The sequence below is a fragment of the Lissotriton vulgaris genome, chromosome 1_2 (assembly GCF_964263255.1).
Source record: "Lissotriton vulgaris chromosome 1_2, aLisVul1.2, whole genome shotgun sequence".
In the NCBI taxonomy this organism is placed as follows: Eukaryota; Metazoa; Chordata; class Amphibia; order Caudata; family Salamandridae; genus Lissotriton; species Lissotriton vulgaris.
The window spans coordinates 142,195,561-142,209,258 of record NC_141686.1 but is presented as its reverse complement, the minus strand read 5'-3'; the positions used below and the strand labels follow the sequence as shown (position 1 = coordinate 142,209,258).

At 52.6% G+C, this 13,698-nt stretch overlaps 1 protein-coding gene across 7 annotated transcripts in view; it reads right to left on the bottom strand.

Moving 5' to 3' along the window:
- CNOT4 (CCR4-NOT transcription complex subunit 4) overlaps nt 1-13,698 on the bottom strand; it is a 623,322-nt gene that overhangs the window by 477,476 nt on the left and 132,148 nt on the right. For all 7 annotated transcript variants that reach the window (XM_086952989.1, XM_086952985.1, XM_086952984.1 and 4 more), the window contains exon 4: nt 12,142-12,228. In XM_086952989.1, the coding sequence (XP_086809115.1) occupies nt 12,142-12,228 (87 nt within the window). The remainder of the gene's footprint in view (nt 1-12,141; nt 12,229-13,698) is intronic.

Here is a 13,698-nt window from a genome sequence, read left to right as displayed (position 1 = left end):
GGGTGTGGGAATCTGGCGGCGAAGCTTTGGCATTTTGCGTTCTCCTTTGTGGCGAACAGGTCTATCTCTGGATGACCCCACCTTTGGAAGTACGGTTGGAGTACTGATGGATGTATCTCCCACTCGTGCATTTGATGGCTGTGCCTGCTGAGCAGGTCCGCCATCTGGTTGTCCTTGCCCGGGAGATGCTCCGCCATGAGGAAGATGTTCCTCTGAATGGCCCACTTCCACATGCTCTGAGCCAGATGAGACAGCTGCGGAGAGTGTGTGCCTCCCTGCTTCTGGATGTAGTACATGGCTGTCATGTTGTCCGTCCGGATCAACACGACCTTGTTGCACAGATGTACTTTGAACGCCTTCAAGGCCATGAAGATTGCCATCAGTTCCAACACATTGATGTGCATCTTCCTTTGCTGTAGTGTCCATAGTCCCTGCACCGTGTAGTGGAGGACATGCGCTCCCCAACCCTGGAGAGAAGCGTCCTTTGTCAGGATAATCTGCGGCACAGGCTCCTGGAATGGTCGGCCCTTGCAAAGGTTTTGTGGATTCCACCAATGCAGAGAGTTGTATGCCCGACCGCTCACCAACACTAGGTCTGTCAGTTGCCCATGAGCCTGAGTCCACTGACGTGCCAGGCACTCCTGAAGCGGACGCATATGTAGCCTCGCGTGCGGGACAATGGAGATGCAGGAGGCCATCATGCCTATCAACTGCATGAACACCTTCGCTGGAAGCGAGTGTTGAGGTCTGAATCGTTGGATCAGCGTCTGGATACTGGCGATTCTCACTGAATTTGGCTGCGCAGTGGCTGCCAGAGTATTTATTGTCGCGCCCAGATACTGTCGTACCCGGGCGGGCTGAAGATGGGATTTCGGGTAGTTCAGAGAGAATCCCAGATCGTGCAGGAGATGAATGGTGCGGGACACGTGGTCGGCGCACAGTTGTTCTGTTTTTGCTTGAATGAGCCAGTCGTCCAGGTAAGGGTAGACGTGGACGTTCTGGCGTCTCAGATGCGCTGCCACAGTTGCCAGGCACTTTGTAAAGACCCTTGGCGCTGTGGTGACTCCGAACTGCAGAACCCTGAACTGGTAGTGCTGGTCTTGGATCGTGAATCTGAGATACTTCCTGTGGGAAGGATGCAGGGGGATGTGAAAGTATGCATCTTTTAGATCCAACGTAGCCAGGAAGTCTCCCTGTTGAAGCAGAGGGAGCACCTGCTGCAGCGTGAGCATATGGAAATGCTCCGAGAGAATGTACCAGTTGAGGGGCCTGAGGTCCAGGATGGGCCGCAGGGAACCGTCCTTTTTGGGGATTAGAAAGTACAGAGAGTAAACTCCTGTACCCCTTTCCTGTAGTGGAACGAGCTCTATTGCACCTTTTTGCAGCATGACCTGAACTTCCTGCTGCAACAAGAGCAAGTGCTCGCCGGACATAGGACGGCTTCTTGGAGGTATGTTTGGTGGAGTGGAGGTAAGTTCCAGACAGTAACCGTACTGGATAAGAGACTTGACCCACCTGTCCGTGGTGATGGATCTCCACGCGGGCAGGAACTGCTGGATTCTCCCCCCGACCGGTGTTGTGTGGTCGGGGGGCAGTGACAAGGCGTCACTGCTTGTTGGCGGCGGTGGACCTGGAGCTGTTGTTTCCACGTCCCCTGCCTTTGATGTTGTTGCCTCTGTAGCCACCTCTACCCTTGTTGGTGTATGATGTTTGGGTATTGCCTTTGTAGTACTGAGTGGATTGCAATGCCTGACCCCTTGAGGTGCCTCTGGTATTGGAGCGGCGAAAGGAGCCACCCCGAAACTGCTGAGATTGAAGGGCCCCCATAGACTTAGCCGTGTCTATATCTTTTTTCATTTTCTCAAGCGTCGCATCCACCTCAGGGCCGAACAAATGGTCAGGATTAACCGTTTGGTTCAGGATGGTTGTTTGTATATCAGGTTTAAACCCTGAAATCCTAAGCCATGCATGCCTTCTGAGCAACACACTAGTGTTGATTGCCCTGGAGGCTGTATCAGCCACATCTAGCGCACACTTGATGGAAGCGTTTGTGATGAGCTTTCCCTCTTGAATCAACATTTCCGCCCCTTCCTTGTACTGGTCAGGCAACGGCTGGAGCAGTGCCTCAAGGGTGTCATAATGAGCCCTATCGTAGCGTGCGAGTAGGGCCTGAGTGTTTGAGATGCGCCAAATGTTAGCTGCCTGCGCGACAATCCGCTTCCCTGAGGCCTCAAATATTTTCGACTCTTTGTCTGGGGGAGGAGCGTCACCAGTTGTCTGTGAGTTCGCCCTCTTGCGAGCTTTGGAAACGACCAAAGAGTCTAGTGGCAAGTGTCCCTTGATATATGTTGGATCCGAGGGCGCTGCCTTATATTTTTTATCAATGCGTGGATTGATAACACGTGCCCGAGTGGGCTCCTTGAAGACCTCCTGCGCGTGCTTGAGCACTCCCTTGAGCATTGGCAAAGTTTTGATTGACACTTTCTCTGTGGCCGAAAAGTCAAACAAAAAGTCTACATCCACAGGATCGGAGTGCAGCTCGACATCGTGGTTAGCTGCAGCTCTCTCGATGAGCGCGTTGAAGGCAGCAGAGTCCTCCGTTGGCGAAGTCTTCGGCGCAAAGAGATGTGGTTCTTGACCCGACTGCGGGTCCTCTGGGTCGCCCCCGGCAGACCAAGGTGCATGTTCCTCCTCCGGATCCGAGTACGCCGGATAGTTGTACTCGACCTCTTCCTCGTCGTCATCCCCCGCAGTAGAGTGAGTTGGGGAACGCGGCAGGCCAGTTGGGGATGCCGGCGCCGGAGGCGCTGAAGCACCCGCAGAGTCCCTTTTATTTTTTAGAGGAATGCGAAAGTGTTCCAGCACCGGCTCCGTGGTGATTTTTCTCTTGAGGAGGGACAGTTTCCCAGTATTGGCGTCGATGATGACTTCACGACGTTCTTCCTCCGCGAGTGGTTGGAGCCGAGGTTTAGCCACCACCGGAGACGCTTTGGGCGTCGACACCTCCTTCGAGGGCACCCCAGCCACCTGCTTCGGAGCGAAGGCCTTCGGCGTCGACTTCGGCGGAAGGGTGAAGCGGATAGGCGTGTGCGCCTTGGACGGCTTCTGCGCGGGCTTCGACACTCCAGCTTCAGGGTCTGGAAGCTCCGCGGCTTTTCGAATCCGGTGCAGGGACTCCTGGACCTTCTTCGAGAGTGCTGGAGAGGGAGCGACCGCATCGCTTGACTTCCCTGATTTGGGAGTTGTGTCGGCGAGAGGCAGTGTCTTCGGAGCCGACGCGGTACCCTCCTTAGCTCCGGCGGCCGGGGCCGGGGAAGCCTGAGCTTTGGGATCGCCGTGACGCTTCTTTGAAGCCTTCTTCGGGTCGTCGACCGCGACCATCTTCGGCGCCGACGCAGCTGCGTCGGACGACTTCGTTTTCGGCACCGACCCAGATGCCTTCGGGTCGGCCATCTTGGCTGGACTGTCCATGTCGGCCATTTTGGTTTTCTTAGGTTTTGACGCCTCTAGAGCCTTCAGTACGGCTTTCACTTTCGGTTTCGAAGCCGGAGCTGTTGATCCCGAAGGCTTCACTTTTGAAAAAGTGAGTGGCACCTCCAAAATGTCCGTGGCCGGGCTCGTAGGCGGGGCTGCTGGACTTGTAACAGGGTCTTGGGTAAGGCCCGAAGGCGATCCCTCGACCTGGGCCGCAGAAAGGGGTTCGACCCCTGAGTCAGTCCGGGGGTGCTCGTCCTCAGAGCTATCCCCCACGGTGGCAAAGGCCGTATCGTCGTCCCCTACCTAGTCGTCGGCTTCGTCAAACTCCTCGTCCCCTGCGTCGTAGGCCTCCCCCTCGGACGCAGGGCCAGAGTCCGACACCTGTTGGACATCGTCGTCTCCGACGTCTTCCTCGAAGATGTTGTCCGGTGGGGGCGCAGACAGTTTGGCCTGGAGTCTCGCAGCCCGACGAATCTTGAGGGTCTTCTTGCACCGGAACTTCGAGCAGGCCATGCACCTGGCCTCGTTGTGGTCCGGCGACAGACAGGTGTTGCACACTGGGTGCACGTCGAGATGCGAGTACTTCGCGTTGCAGACCGGGCACCGTTTAAACGGAGTCCGTTCCATGGCTGTAGCGTCGAGTGGGCCCGTCCGCGCCGAGAGCACGCGGAAGGGCAGCGAGAGTTCGGAGCTGGAGGAAACAGTAAACCCGAACGAAAACGATACCGGCGCCAAGCCTAAAGACCTTTTGGTCTCGAGTGAAATGAGTTAACAACTATCGGTTCCGACAGAGGGAACCGACACACATCCGAACCCAATGGCGGAAAAAAACAATCTGGGGATGGAGGCGATGCCCATGCGCACTGTAGTCCAGGGGAGGAGCCACCTATCTTGTGATACTTCGAAGACTCTTCCAGGACAACAATGTGCAATCATCCGAACCCAACACTAGGCGGCGATCTATGCACAGATATGAATTCAGCAGCCCACATGCCTCGAACGTGCCAACGTCACAGGAAGTACACCAAAAGGTGGGACGAAAACAAACAAAAAAAAGAAAGAAAAGACAGATTCCGGACCCAACCGCTAGACCGCGGAATAAGCACAACATAGTGAATCCAGAAAGATTCACGCTGCAAAACCACTCTTAGGGAAAAAATCCCGCATCAGAAGACTAGAACATAAGGACCTGCAGTTAGAACCACAAATAGCTTATCAATCAGCCAAAAATACATAATTGTCAGGGGGGCTGTACCAGCAGCCAACAATAGAGAGGGGCCAACTCAGGGACCTTGAAGGCACGGCAAACCATACTGAACACACCAATGGATTAATCAAAACACCAGATTCCAGGAAAAAGGTGAGATTAAGCCTCCCATCAATCCCCGGAGGATCAACAACCCAAGCTTACGGAGGGGGGAGGAGGACGGAGCCCCGCAAGGAGACGTTGAATGGTGGAGTCCGCATGGGTGTTAAACAAAAGAACCCCATCAAAGGGTAGATCAACCAGACGCTCCCGAATATTCTCAAGAAAAACGCCATCCCGCAGCCAAGCATGGCGACGGAGAGAGACAGAACTAGCCATAGCGTGACCGAGAGCATCATCAACATCCAAGGCCGTACAGAGAAAAAACGCGGCCAACTCCCGACAATCCAACACATGGTGACGTAGATCAGCGGGGGCACCTTCGTGAGGGACCCGAGGCAGAAGGGACTCCGCAGAATCCCACAGGCTGGAGGTAGCCCTGGCCAGCATGGCGACGGAGAGAGACAGAGCTGGCCATAGCGTGGCCGAGAGCATCAGCAACATCCAAGGCCGTACGGAGAATAAACGCGGCAAACTCCCGACCATCCAACACATGATGACGTAGATCAGCGGGGGCACCTTCGTGAGGGACCCGAGACAGAAGGGACTCCGCAGAATCCCACAGGCTGGAGGAAGCCCTGGTCAGCACACGAAGCGTGTTAAGTGCTCGCAAAGCAGCACTGGAGGAAGCGAAGAGGTTACGTCCCCATGTATCCAACCATTGGGCCTGCCGCGACAGAGAAAACACAGAAGATAAGGAAGGAAAGGCAGCCTGCAGAAGAGGGCCCTGGGTAGAAGGGTGGAACGAAAGGCAGTCTAGATCGTGCGGAGCAGGACAGTGGCGGTATAGGAGTGGCCGAGGCACTAGGGTCACCCGTGGCAGGACACCCCCAGGCACCTAGCAGAGAATTGTGGAGCAAAGCTTCGAATGCAAGAAGCAGCCGCCATCCACCAGAGCCCTGGTAGAGAACTTCCAACAGTTGATCAATAGGGCATTGGGTGACAAGGTCACCATCCGCAACATGCCAGCGGCCGTGGAAATGGCCCAAACAAAGGCGACACTTGCCTCCGTAGGGTGTTGCGGGGGAGAAAGCAATTCCTCCGTGGGCGACAGCTGTAAACTAAGCTGTCTGTCCCCAAGTCCAGCAGGAGGAATAAGCGGCCAGCCCCTGAAGAGCGGAGGATCCGCAGAGGAGTGAGGGACCTGAGGGGGCTTCGGGGAAGGCAGAGAAGCCAGCGGAGCATCCAACAGCAAGCTGCGGAAAAGAGGGTCCGAGGGTTGAGGTCACGGGGATGGCGAGGAGCCGTCCTGGAAGCCGCTGGTGAAAAAGAAACGACACGGAGTCCCGTCTTCAGGGAAGAGGAGACCAGTAGATGACAAACCTCCGGGGAGGAAGGAACCTCTGGAGAATAGTCAAAGACCTGACACCCGCAACGCGCCGTGAAGTTCGCCACAGGCTCCGGCGTGACGTCCATCTGCGCCGAGTGGCCATTGGGGGCGCTCAGGCAACATACACCACGTGCTCCCTAAGAGAATGGGCCGGGGCCGGGTCAGCTAGTGAAAGGCGCCCCTACTCGACCTCACACAAGGCAGCCACCTGCATAGAGAATCGAGAGGTGCTCAGAAAGGGGCCCCAAGCCCCTGCTTCTACCTGCAGCACCGCCAGGGCTGGGGAAGAAAGCTGTCAGCGCCGGAAAGGCGTCAGCCCGGCCACTGACAAGACAGCCGCCTGCCTAGGGGACGAGCCCTGAATCCCGGCGATCTCCTGCGGCACCACAGGGAGCTACAAAGTGATTTGCCGCGAGGCAGGGACACCGTGGGTCAAAGAGGGGAACCCCGCAGGGCCGCACCTTGACGACACCATACCCCCACAACCTGAAGCCGAACTTATGTTATGTTATCTTAGCTTGTAAAGCGTGGCAGATGCCCCAGCAGGGAGGCGTCCCGGCGCTAATGCAGAAAAGACAGACAACAGAGAGCCCGCCAGAAAACTAAGGGGCAGAGAAAAGATAGGTCTTGATGGCCCTTCTAAAAGCCAAGTAGTTGTCAAGGCCACGGATCTGCACAGGGAGTGAGTTCCAAAGGGTGGCAGCTCTATATCGAAAGAAGCGGCCGCCAGACCGAGCTCTACGGGGTCGGGGAACCACCACCAAGTGCTGACCCTGTGAGCGAAGATGTTGCAAAGGGACATTAGGCAGAAAGATCAGCCAGCATGGGAGGCGAGGCCAATTTCAAAACCTTGAAGGCGATGCATAAGGCTTGTCAGCGCCTAAGCTGCCGGCGACCCCGCGAAGGCCAGCGCAAGGCAAGGGCTCCGCAGACATTTTAGGGAGAGGAGGGGAGTTAAAGAAGCCTGCAGAGCCGCAGCGTAGGCTTTCATTTGGGCCCTAGTAGCCCCAACGCCAGGAAACATCAGGTTGGGTGGCGACTGGCGGGGGCGCACGTCCCGAGAGGAACCGCGACCTCCCCCAAACAAGGCCTCGGAGACAAGCTACAGGACCTGGCGAGCGACGCCCTTGGGGTCGTGGCGAAGGGCGATGCCGCAGTCGGAATCGGAGACTCCTGGCTTCCGAGGTAGGGGACGGACGCTGGGACGAGAACGACCTGGACAAGCGGGCTGACAGCAATTTCATCCAGCGCTCCCGGTTTAAGGTGCTGACAAGCGTTGCAGACCGTAGAGTCATGGTGCTCGCCCAAACACCACATACAGACGGGGTGAGGGACCGTCACCGAAAACTGACGTGCACCAGAAGTACACGTCTTAAAGCCCGAAGGCATTCGCACACTTTTCCTCAATGCAAAGTGTGAAAAGAAGCCCTGAAAACAGGTCAGGGTCACGATCCGGATCCGTGTAGCACGCGGAAAAGAGGAAAAATTACGTTGGCTTGCCGGAGTGAGCCTTATGTGACCTTGCTGACGTCAGGCCTGTGAGAAGTTGGCCTGATATATAATGTTCACTATTCTAGTGAGCACTTTGTATCAGTCCAAACAACCCCCCTTGATGATTGGTTGCAAGTCAACCGTAGACCAGCTATCCTAGTAGCATGGACAAGAGCAGTCTTTAGGCTAAACTCTAGAGGACGTGTTAAGCCAGCTGTTATACCATCACATATACCCCTTGAACACCAAGTGAAAGGACACCACACAAGTTGTTATGAAAATAAAAGGATATTTATTTAGAACACAACAACCGTGGACTCTTTATGAGGACAGGGTGCTAAGCACAATACAAAACTCTTATGAAAATACTCAAAGTCGCACAATTTACACAAATGCCCGAGGGGCACGAAAAACCATATACTCTAAAAGTGGAATGCGAAATTACTAGCAGGTAAGTACTACTCTAATAGGCTTTAGGATCGCTAGGACTTGACTACTGAACCTTCAGATTACTAGCAGGAGGCCTATGGAGATCGGGTGCAGAGTGTGCACTCTCACGCGGGATGCGGGACAAAGTCTATGGATGCTAGATTTCGTAAAGTTAGTGTTATCGGACGAATCCGACTAGGTAGAGCTGAAACGAAAAAGGATCTGGACCCTTGGATAGTTAAGCTATGCTGGAGCACCGAAATGCTGTGGTTACCTAGCCCAGGGGCTGCGGCTGCATAGGTCTGAAAAGACGTCGGGAATCCTCGTTGCAGTCTATGGAGCCTGAAAGAAGAAGTTGCTGGCAGGCGACCAGTGTTGAAGTTTGATGGGATCCAAGCCTGGATCGGTGATGGAGGTTACCTGTAAGCAGAGGGGACCAAATTCTGAATCACTAGCCAGTGATTAGAGGGGCACCAGGATGGCACCGGTCCTTCATTGGTTCCCGCACACACCTAGGAATAAGATGACTAGTAAATTTATAGATTTAGGGCTTATCCTGGCCAAGCGGGAGATCACAAGAAATTGGAAGTCCAGAGTGGGGCCCACGTTTAAAAGATGGTATGGGGAGTGTCTGAGATGGGCCGCGTGTGAAAGTACACTGCGATACCAGATGGCCTGGAGGTTGAATGACGAGAAGGCACTGGAAAGGGCGACTGCATGGGAGGTGATGGTGCAAGCGCTCCTGGATATGGACGATGAGGGGCAGGATGGCGAGGGCGAACTAGATGGAGCAGACCCTAACACTACACAGGAGAACACACCTTAGCGAAAGATTACTTCCTCCTGCAATACACCGGACACTCTTACACTGTTACCCAAGCGCAGAGCGACCACGGGGGAGGGTGGGTAGGAGGCTGTTTTGGAGGGATGTTGGGGTACCGAAATTTGGGGAGGGGGAGGGGTGAAAACCACAAAAGCATCCCAGGGTTATGTGCATGATGAAGAGGTCGGACATTGTAAGGAGTACAAGAAATGGACAGGGATGAGGTCACCCGCGCCAAGGTCGAGGTGACCCCCCGGATGGAGACAGACTGGATCATACTACACATGTACATGTTATGTTATTATTGCTGAATATATTGTCTGTACATTTATATTGGTGATGCAATAAAAATGATGTTAAAAAAAAAAAAAAAAACCAGGATGGCACCGGATGGACTCACCTCGACCAGGTGAGTGGGCGACGCTGGGCTCTGCAGTCTCTCGGACCAGGAGGCGTTGTCGGCAACCAGGATGGAGGTGCGAGGTGTCCCACGATGGTTGCTGCTGTCGACGTCGCTGGACCCAGGATTGGGGCAACAAGTCTTGGCAAATGCAAGCCCACGCGGTGGACTTAAAATGGCATCTGGAGTGGACCAGGAGGGTCCGGGGTGCTCCTCTGTTGGAGGGGAGCAAGGGCCAGTCTGGAGCAACCAGACCAGCGGTGATGTCGTCGTGGTGCCTCGTCAAGAGGGCCACAAGCCAGCAGGCAAGTAGCCAGAAAACGCGGTGAGCAGCAATGAGCAGAAGGGCCCCACGCAGATCTCGTGGATGCTGGGGGGCTGGACTTCGGTGCTGGAGCTGCTCAGAGTTAGGGCTTCTCAGACCCCAAAGCACTCACTCGAGGATCCCTCGGCGGTCGTGCTGGGCAAGCGTCGTGCAGTCCTGAAGATGGCCGGTCCCTCGAGGTCTCGTCACACCCACGAATCTCAGCTGGGCTGATGATGCAGGTAGAGGTCAGAGGTACCAGGGAAGCCGGTTCTCGTCGAGCTGGGCAGTCTTGATCCGGAGGAGAGACTTACAGCAAACCGCGATGCTTGGATGGTGCCTGCGGGTGCAGGGTGGCTACTCCTTAGCCACAAGGGAGAGTCTTCTGAAAGGTTCAAGAGTTCTTTCGTGGAAAGTCATCAAGATTCGGAATTATCTAATTTGGAAGGGGGCAAGCTCCTATCTTTATACTAAGGAAAGGGGCTGGTACGGGACTAGGTCCTGCCCATGGGTAGGACCAGGAAGGGGGGTGGTTACACCCCTCTCCCATGCCGGACTTTCCCCAGCTCAGGGGCTGGTGTGGCCCTAGAACTGGTTCTAGCCGGCCTATGCGTAGTGAGCACCGGGGTGCCACTTGCAGTCACCTTCCTATTCAGCCCTGCCTACCCAGGATACACAAAACCCTGTCTGGGATGGTGCTAGCACCGCCCCTGACAGGAAACCCTTTGTCCAAGCTCTCCTCGCTGGAAGGACTCCCAGCAGCAGGAGGTCAGACTTGTGTCTGTGGTGGCGGCATCCATTTTGTGATGCTGAGGCTTGAGTTAACTTTAACCGGGGTTCACAGTTACATACATGTCGTGTCCCTCTAGAAGGGTGGAATGCTAACCCCGTCGCCAGAATTGGCGAGGGGTTAGTATTCCAATTCGTATGACACCTTACTCGACAGGTTTTGATAAAGAGATACCAGAGTTGGCATATAACCGCGTGGATTATAATGCACTTAAGAGTATATGGTATGCGTTATCATGGAACAGCTATTAGGACTTGGTTCCGCAAGCTGCAAACGGGCTCAGCTCATGCCAGAGCACCATCTCACATGATTCCAAGCACTCTGCCTTCAGGATTGTTAAGGCCTGCCATAGGAGTGACTGATAGGAATCTATGTGTCCATTTTTAGGGTTAGATATAGGTATACTATATCTAAAGCAAAGGGTGATTACACCACCTTGCCCCAGCTGTCGTGCAGCCAGTTGTGTCAGATTTAGATGGCCAGCCAGGGTTGGCATAATACATGCTGCAGCCCCTGGTAGGCCCTGGGTACACCTATGCCCTGGGTTACAGGGTCTGATAAGGTGGCCCAGTATCAATTGGTAAATGCACCTAAGGTACATGGAATCCATTTTACAGAGAGAGCAGTAGGCCTGGGGTCCTGATTGGCAGGGTCCCAGGCCAACTAGGTCAAAAACCAGCTAAAACACAGGGCAAAAAGTTGGGGGCAACCATAGTAAGGATCTACCTTCCTACAAGGCCCGCGGACGAGGTCAGGGCATAATTGAACGTTAAGGAATATGCAGCTAGTAGTCTCAATCCGATTTGGAGAAGATGGCCATGAGCATTATCACCAAGAGGATGAGTTACTTGAAAGCCTGCTTCTAAGAAAAACAACTTGCACACATCCGGACCCAACACTCAATGGTGCGGGTATGCAGAGCATGTGTATCCACAGCGACACATGCCTCGAACATTGCTATTATAGCAGGATTTGCGAATTCTGGACCGTTCCAGGAGTTTTACGATTTCTGAATCTGGCCCAAGATTTGCAAACATTACCTTTTTATTTATTTAGTTAGTTATTTAGGAACTATGGCCCAGACACAACAAGTCATTGTTGTCAACCCCTACCGCAGGACAGGGCCCTGAGGCCAACCACAAAGTCCTTGCAGAGCAGAGGTTTGCTCAACATGGCGAGTTGGGTGCAAGGTCTGGCCACCCTCAACTGCTCAAGTCGAATATCCATTTGCAGAGGGGGTGCGGGTTGGCTCCCGTGGAGGGTTGTGCACCAGGTCTGGCTTAAAGCTAAGTTATGCAGCCCACTACTGCTTTGCTCAACCAAAGGCTGCACACATCAGGGTTTAACATCTCCAAGTGGCCAATTCAACTGTGCAGGTCATGAACAGCAGGAGCGGGATTGCCCATGGCTGGTTGGATGCAGGGAATTGTTGCATATTATCAAAATAAACCCAACAACCAATTTAAAAAAGCAAAGGTTGGAGAAGTTATGGCTCAGTTACAACACATTAAAATAGGTTTTAAAAAACCTTAGAAATTTACTGGGGGGAAAAAACTGTTCAAGTGGAATTATTAAAATAGGAAAACCACTGACATTAGGCTGGTATAGTTAGGACTGCAATCAGTAACTCACAAAACAGTCATGCAAACCATAATGCAAACACCAAATCTAAACCAAAAACCAAATGTAAAACATTAACGTTTGTCAAACACTGCAACTGTAGAGCCTTACCTGTGAACCTGCATAAGACGTACTGTTATTAATGACAACTTTGTGTATCTTGCCAAACTTCCCAAAATATTCCGGTCGTTTTAAAACCTAGAAGATGAACAGGACAGCATTTGACAATTGGTTCAGGTTGTCCCCACAAAGGCTCATGTTGATGTAGTGTTCTCTGCCTCCTATAACTCCTACAATGGCAAGCTTAGTATGCAGTGAACCTAAGACAGAAGCAGTCAAACAGCATACTTGTCTGCAATGAGATGTTGTGTAACATCAAACTAAATAGGGTATTCAACAATGCAACAAAAAAGGAGATCTAAACTGTAAGAAACGTGCTCTATACACACTACACCAAAATGAGGTATAGTGTGTATAGAGACCAAGTGAACCCAAAGGTAGGTAAAGGTTAAAATCAGATAGAACCTTACTCTCTATTTGTGGTCAAGCAGTAAGGCAGTATCAAAGGACAGTGTTAAGCATTTGATGTACACACTCAGTCAGCAAATGAATTCACACACTCAAGAACTGAACTCTAGGCCAATTTTTCTTAAATAAAAATATACTGTTTATTTTTAGAACCAAGAAAGCCTGGCACAGGTAAACAAAGGAATATGCTACTTACCAGTACGCATCTGTTCTTGGCATGTAGGGCTGCTGACATTCATATCTGTGCATAGATCGCCGCCTAGTGTTGGGTCCGGATGATTGCACATTGTTGTCCTGGAAGAGTCTTCGATGTATCACGAGATAGGCAACTCCTACCCTGGACTACAGTGCGCATGGGCATCTTCTCCATCCTCAGATTGTTTTTCGCCCTTGTGGCAGAGATGGAGATAGTAAAGTAAGAGATGGCCATGCAAAAGATAATGCTGCAGCTGCCACAGGCACCGGGGAGGAGGGCGGGCGATATGAATGTCAGCAGCCCTACATGCCAAGAACAAATGCATACTCGTAAGTAGCATATTCCGTTTGAGGCATGTGGGCTGCTGAATTCATATCTGTGCATAGACTGAATAGCAGTATCTCCTTCAGCGGTGGTTACCTGTGCCAGCTGCAGCAGTTTGAAAAAGAGTTTTTAGAACAGCTTGGCCTACAGCAGCTTGCTGCTTTGCGGGCACGTCTACACAGTAGTGTTTTGTGAAGGTGTGTATGGTAGTCCATGTGGCTGCTCTACATATGTCTTCAAGAGGAATATTCCCTAGGAAAGCCATGGATGCCCCCATTTTTCGAGTAGAGTATTCTGTCGGGGGAACAGTTAAAGTGCGTTTAGCCTTTCGATAGCATATTTGAATGCATTTAACGATCCATCTGGCTATTCCTGACTTTGATATTGGATTTCCTTTATGTTGTGGTGAAAATGCATTAAATAATTGCTTTGTTTTCCTAAATGATTTCGTTCTGTCCACATAATAAAAGAGAGCTCTCTTTACATCCAGTTTGTGTAGGGCTCTTTCAGCTACTGACTGGATTTTGGAAGAACACTGGAAGTTCTATTGATTGGTTAATATGGAAGTTGGATATGACCTTTGGCAAAAACTTAGGGTTTGTTCTAAGAACCACCCTGTT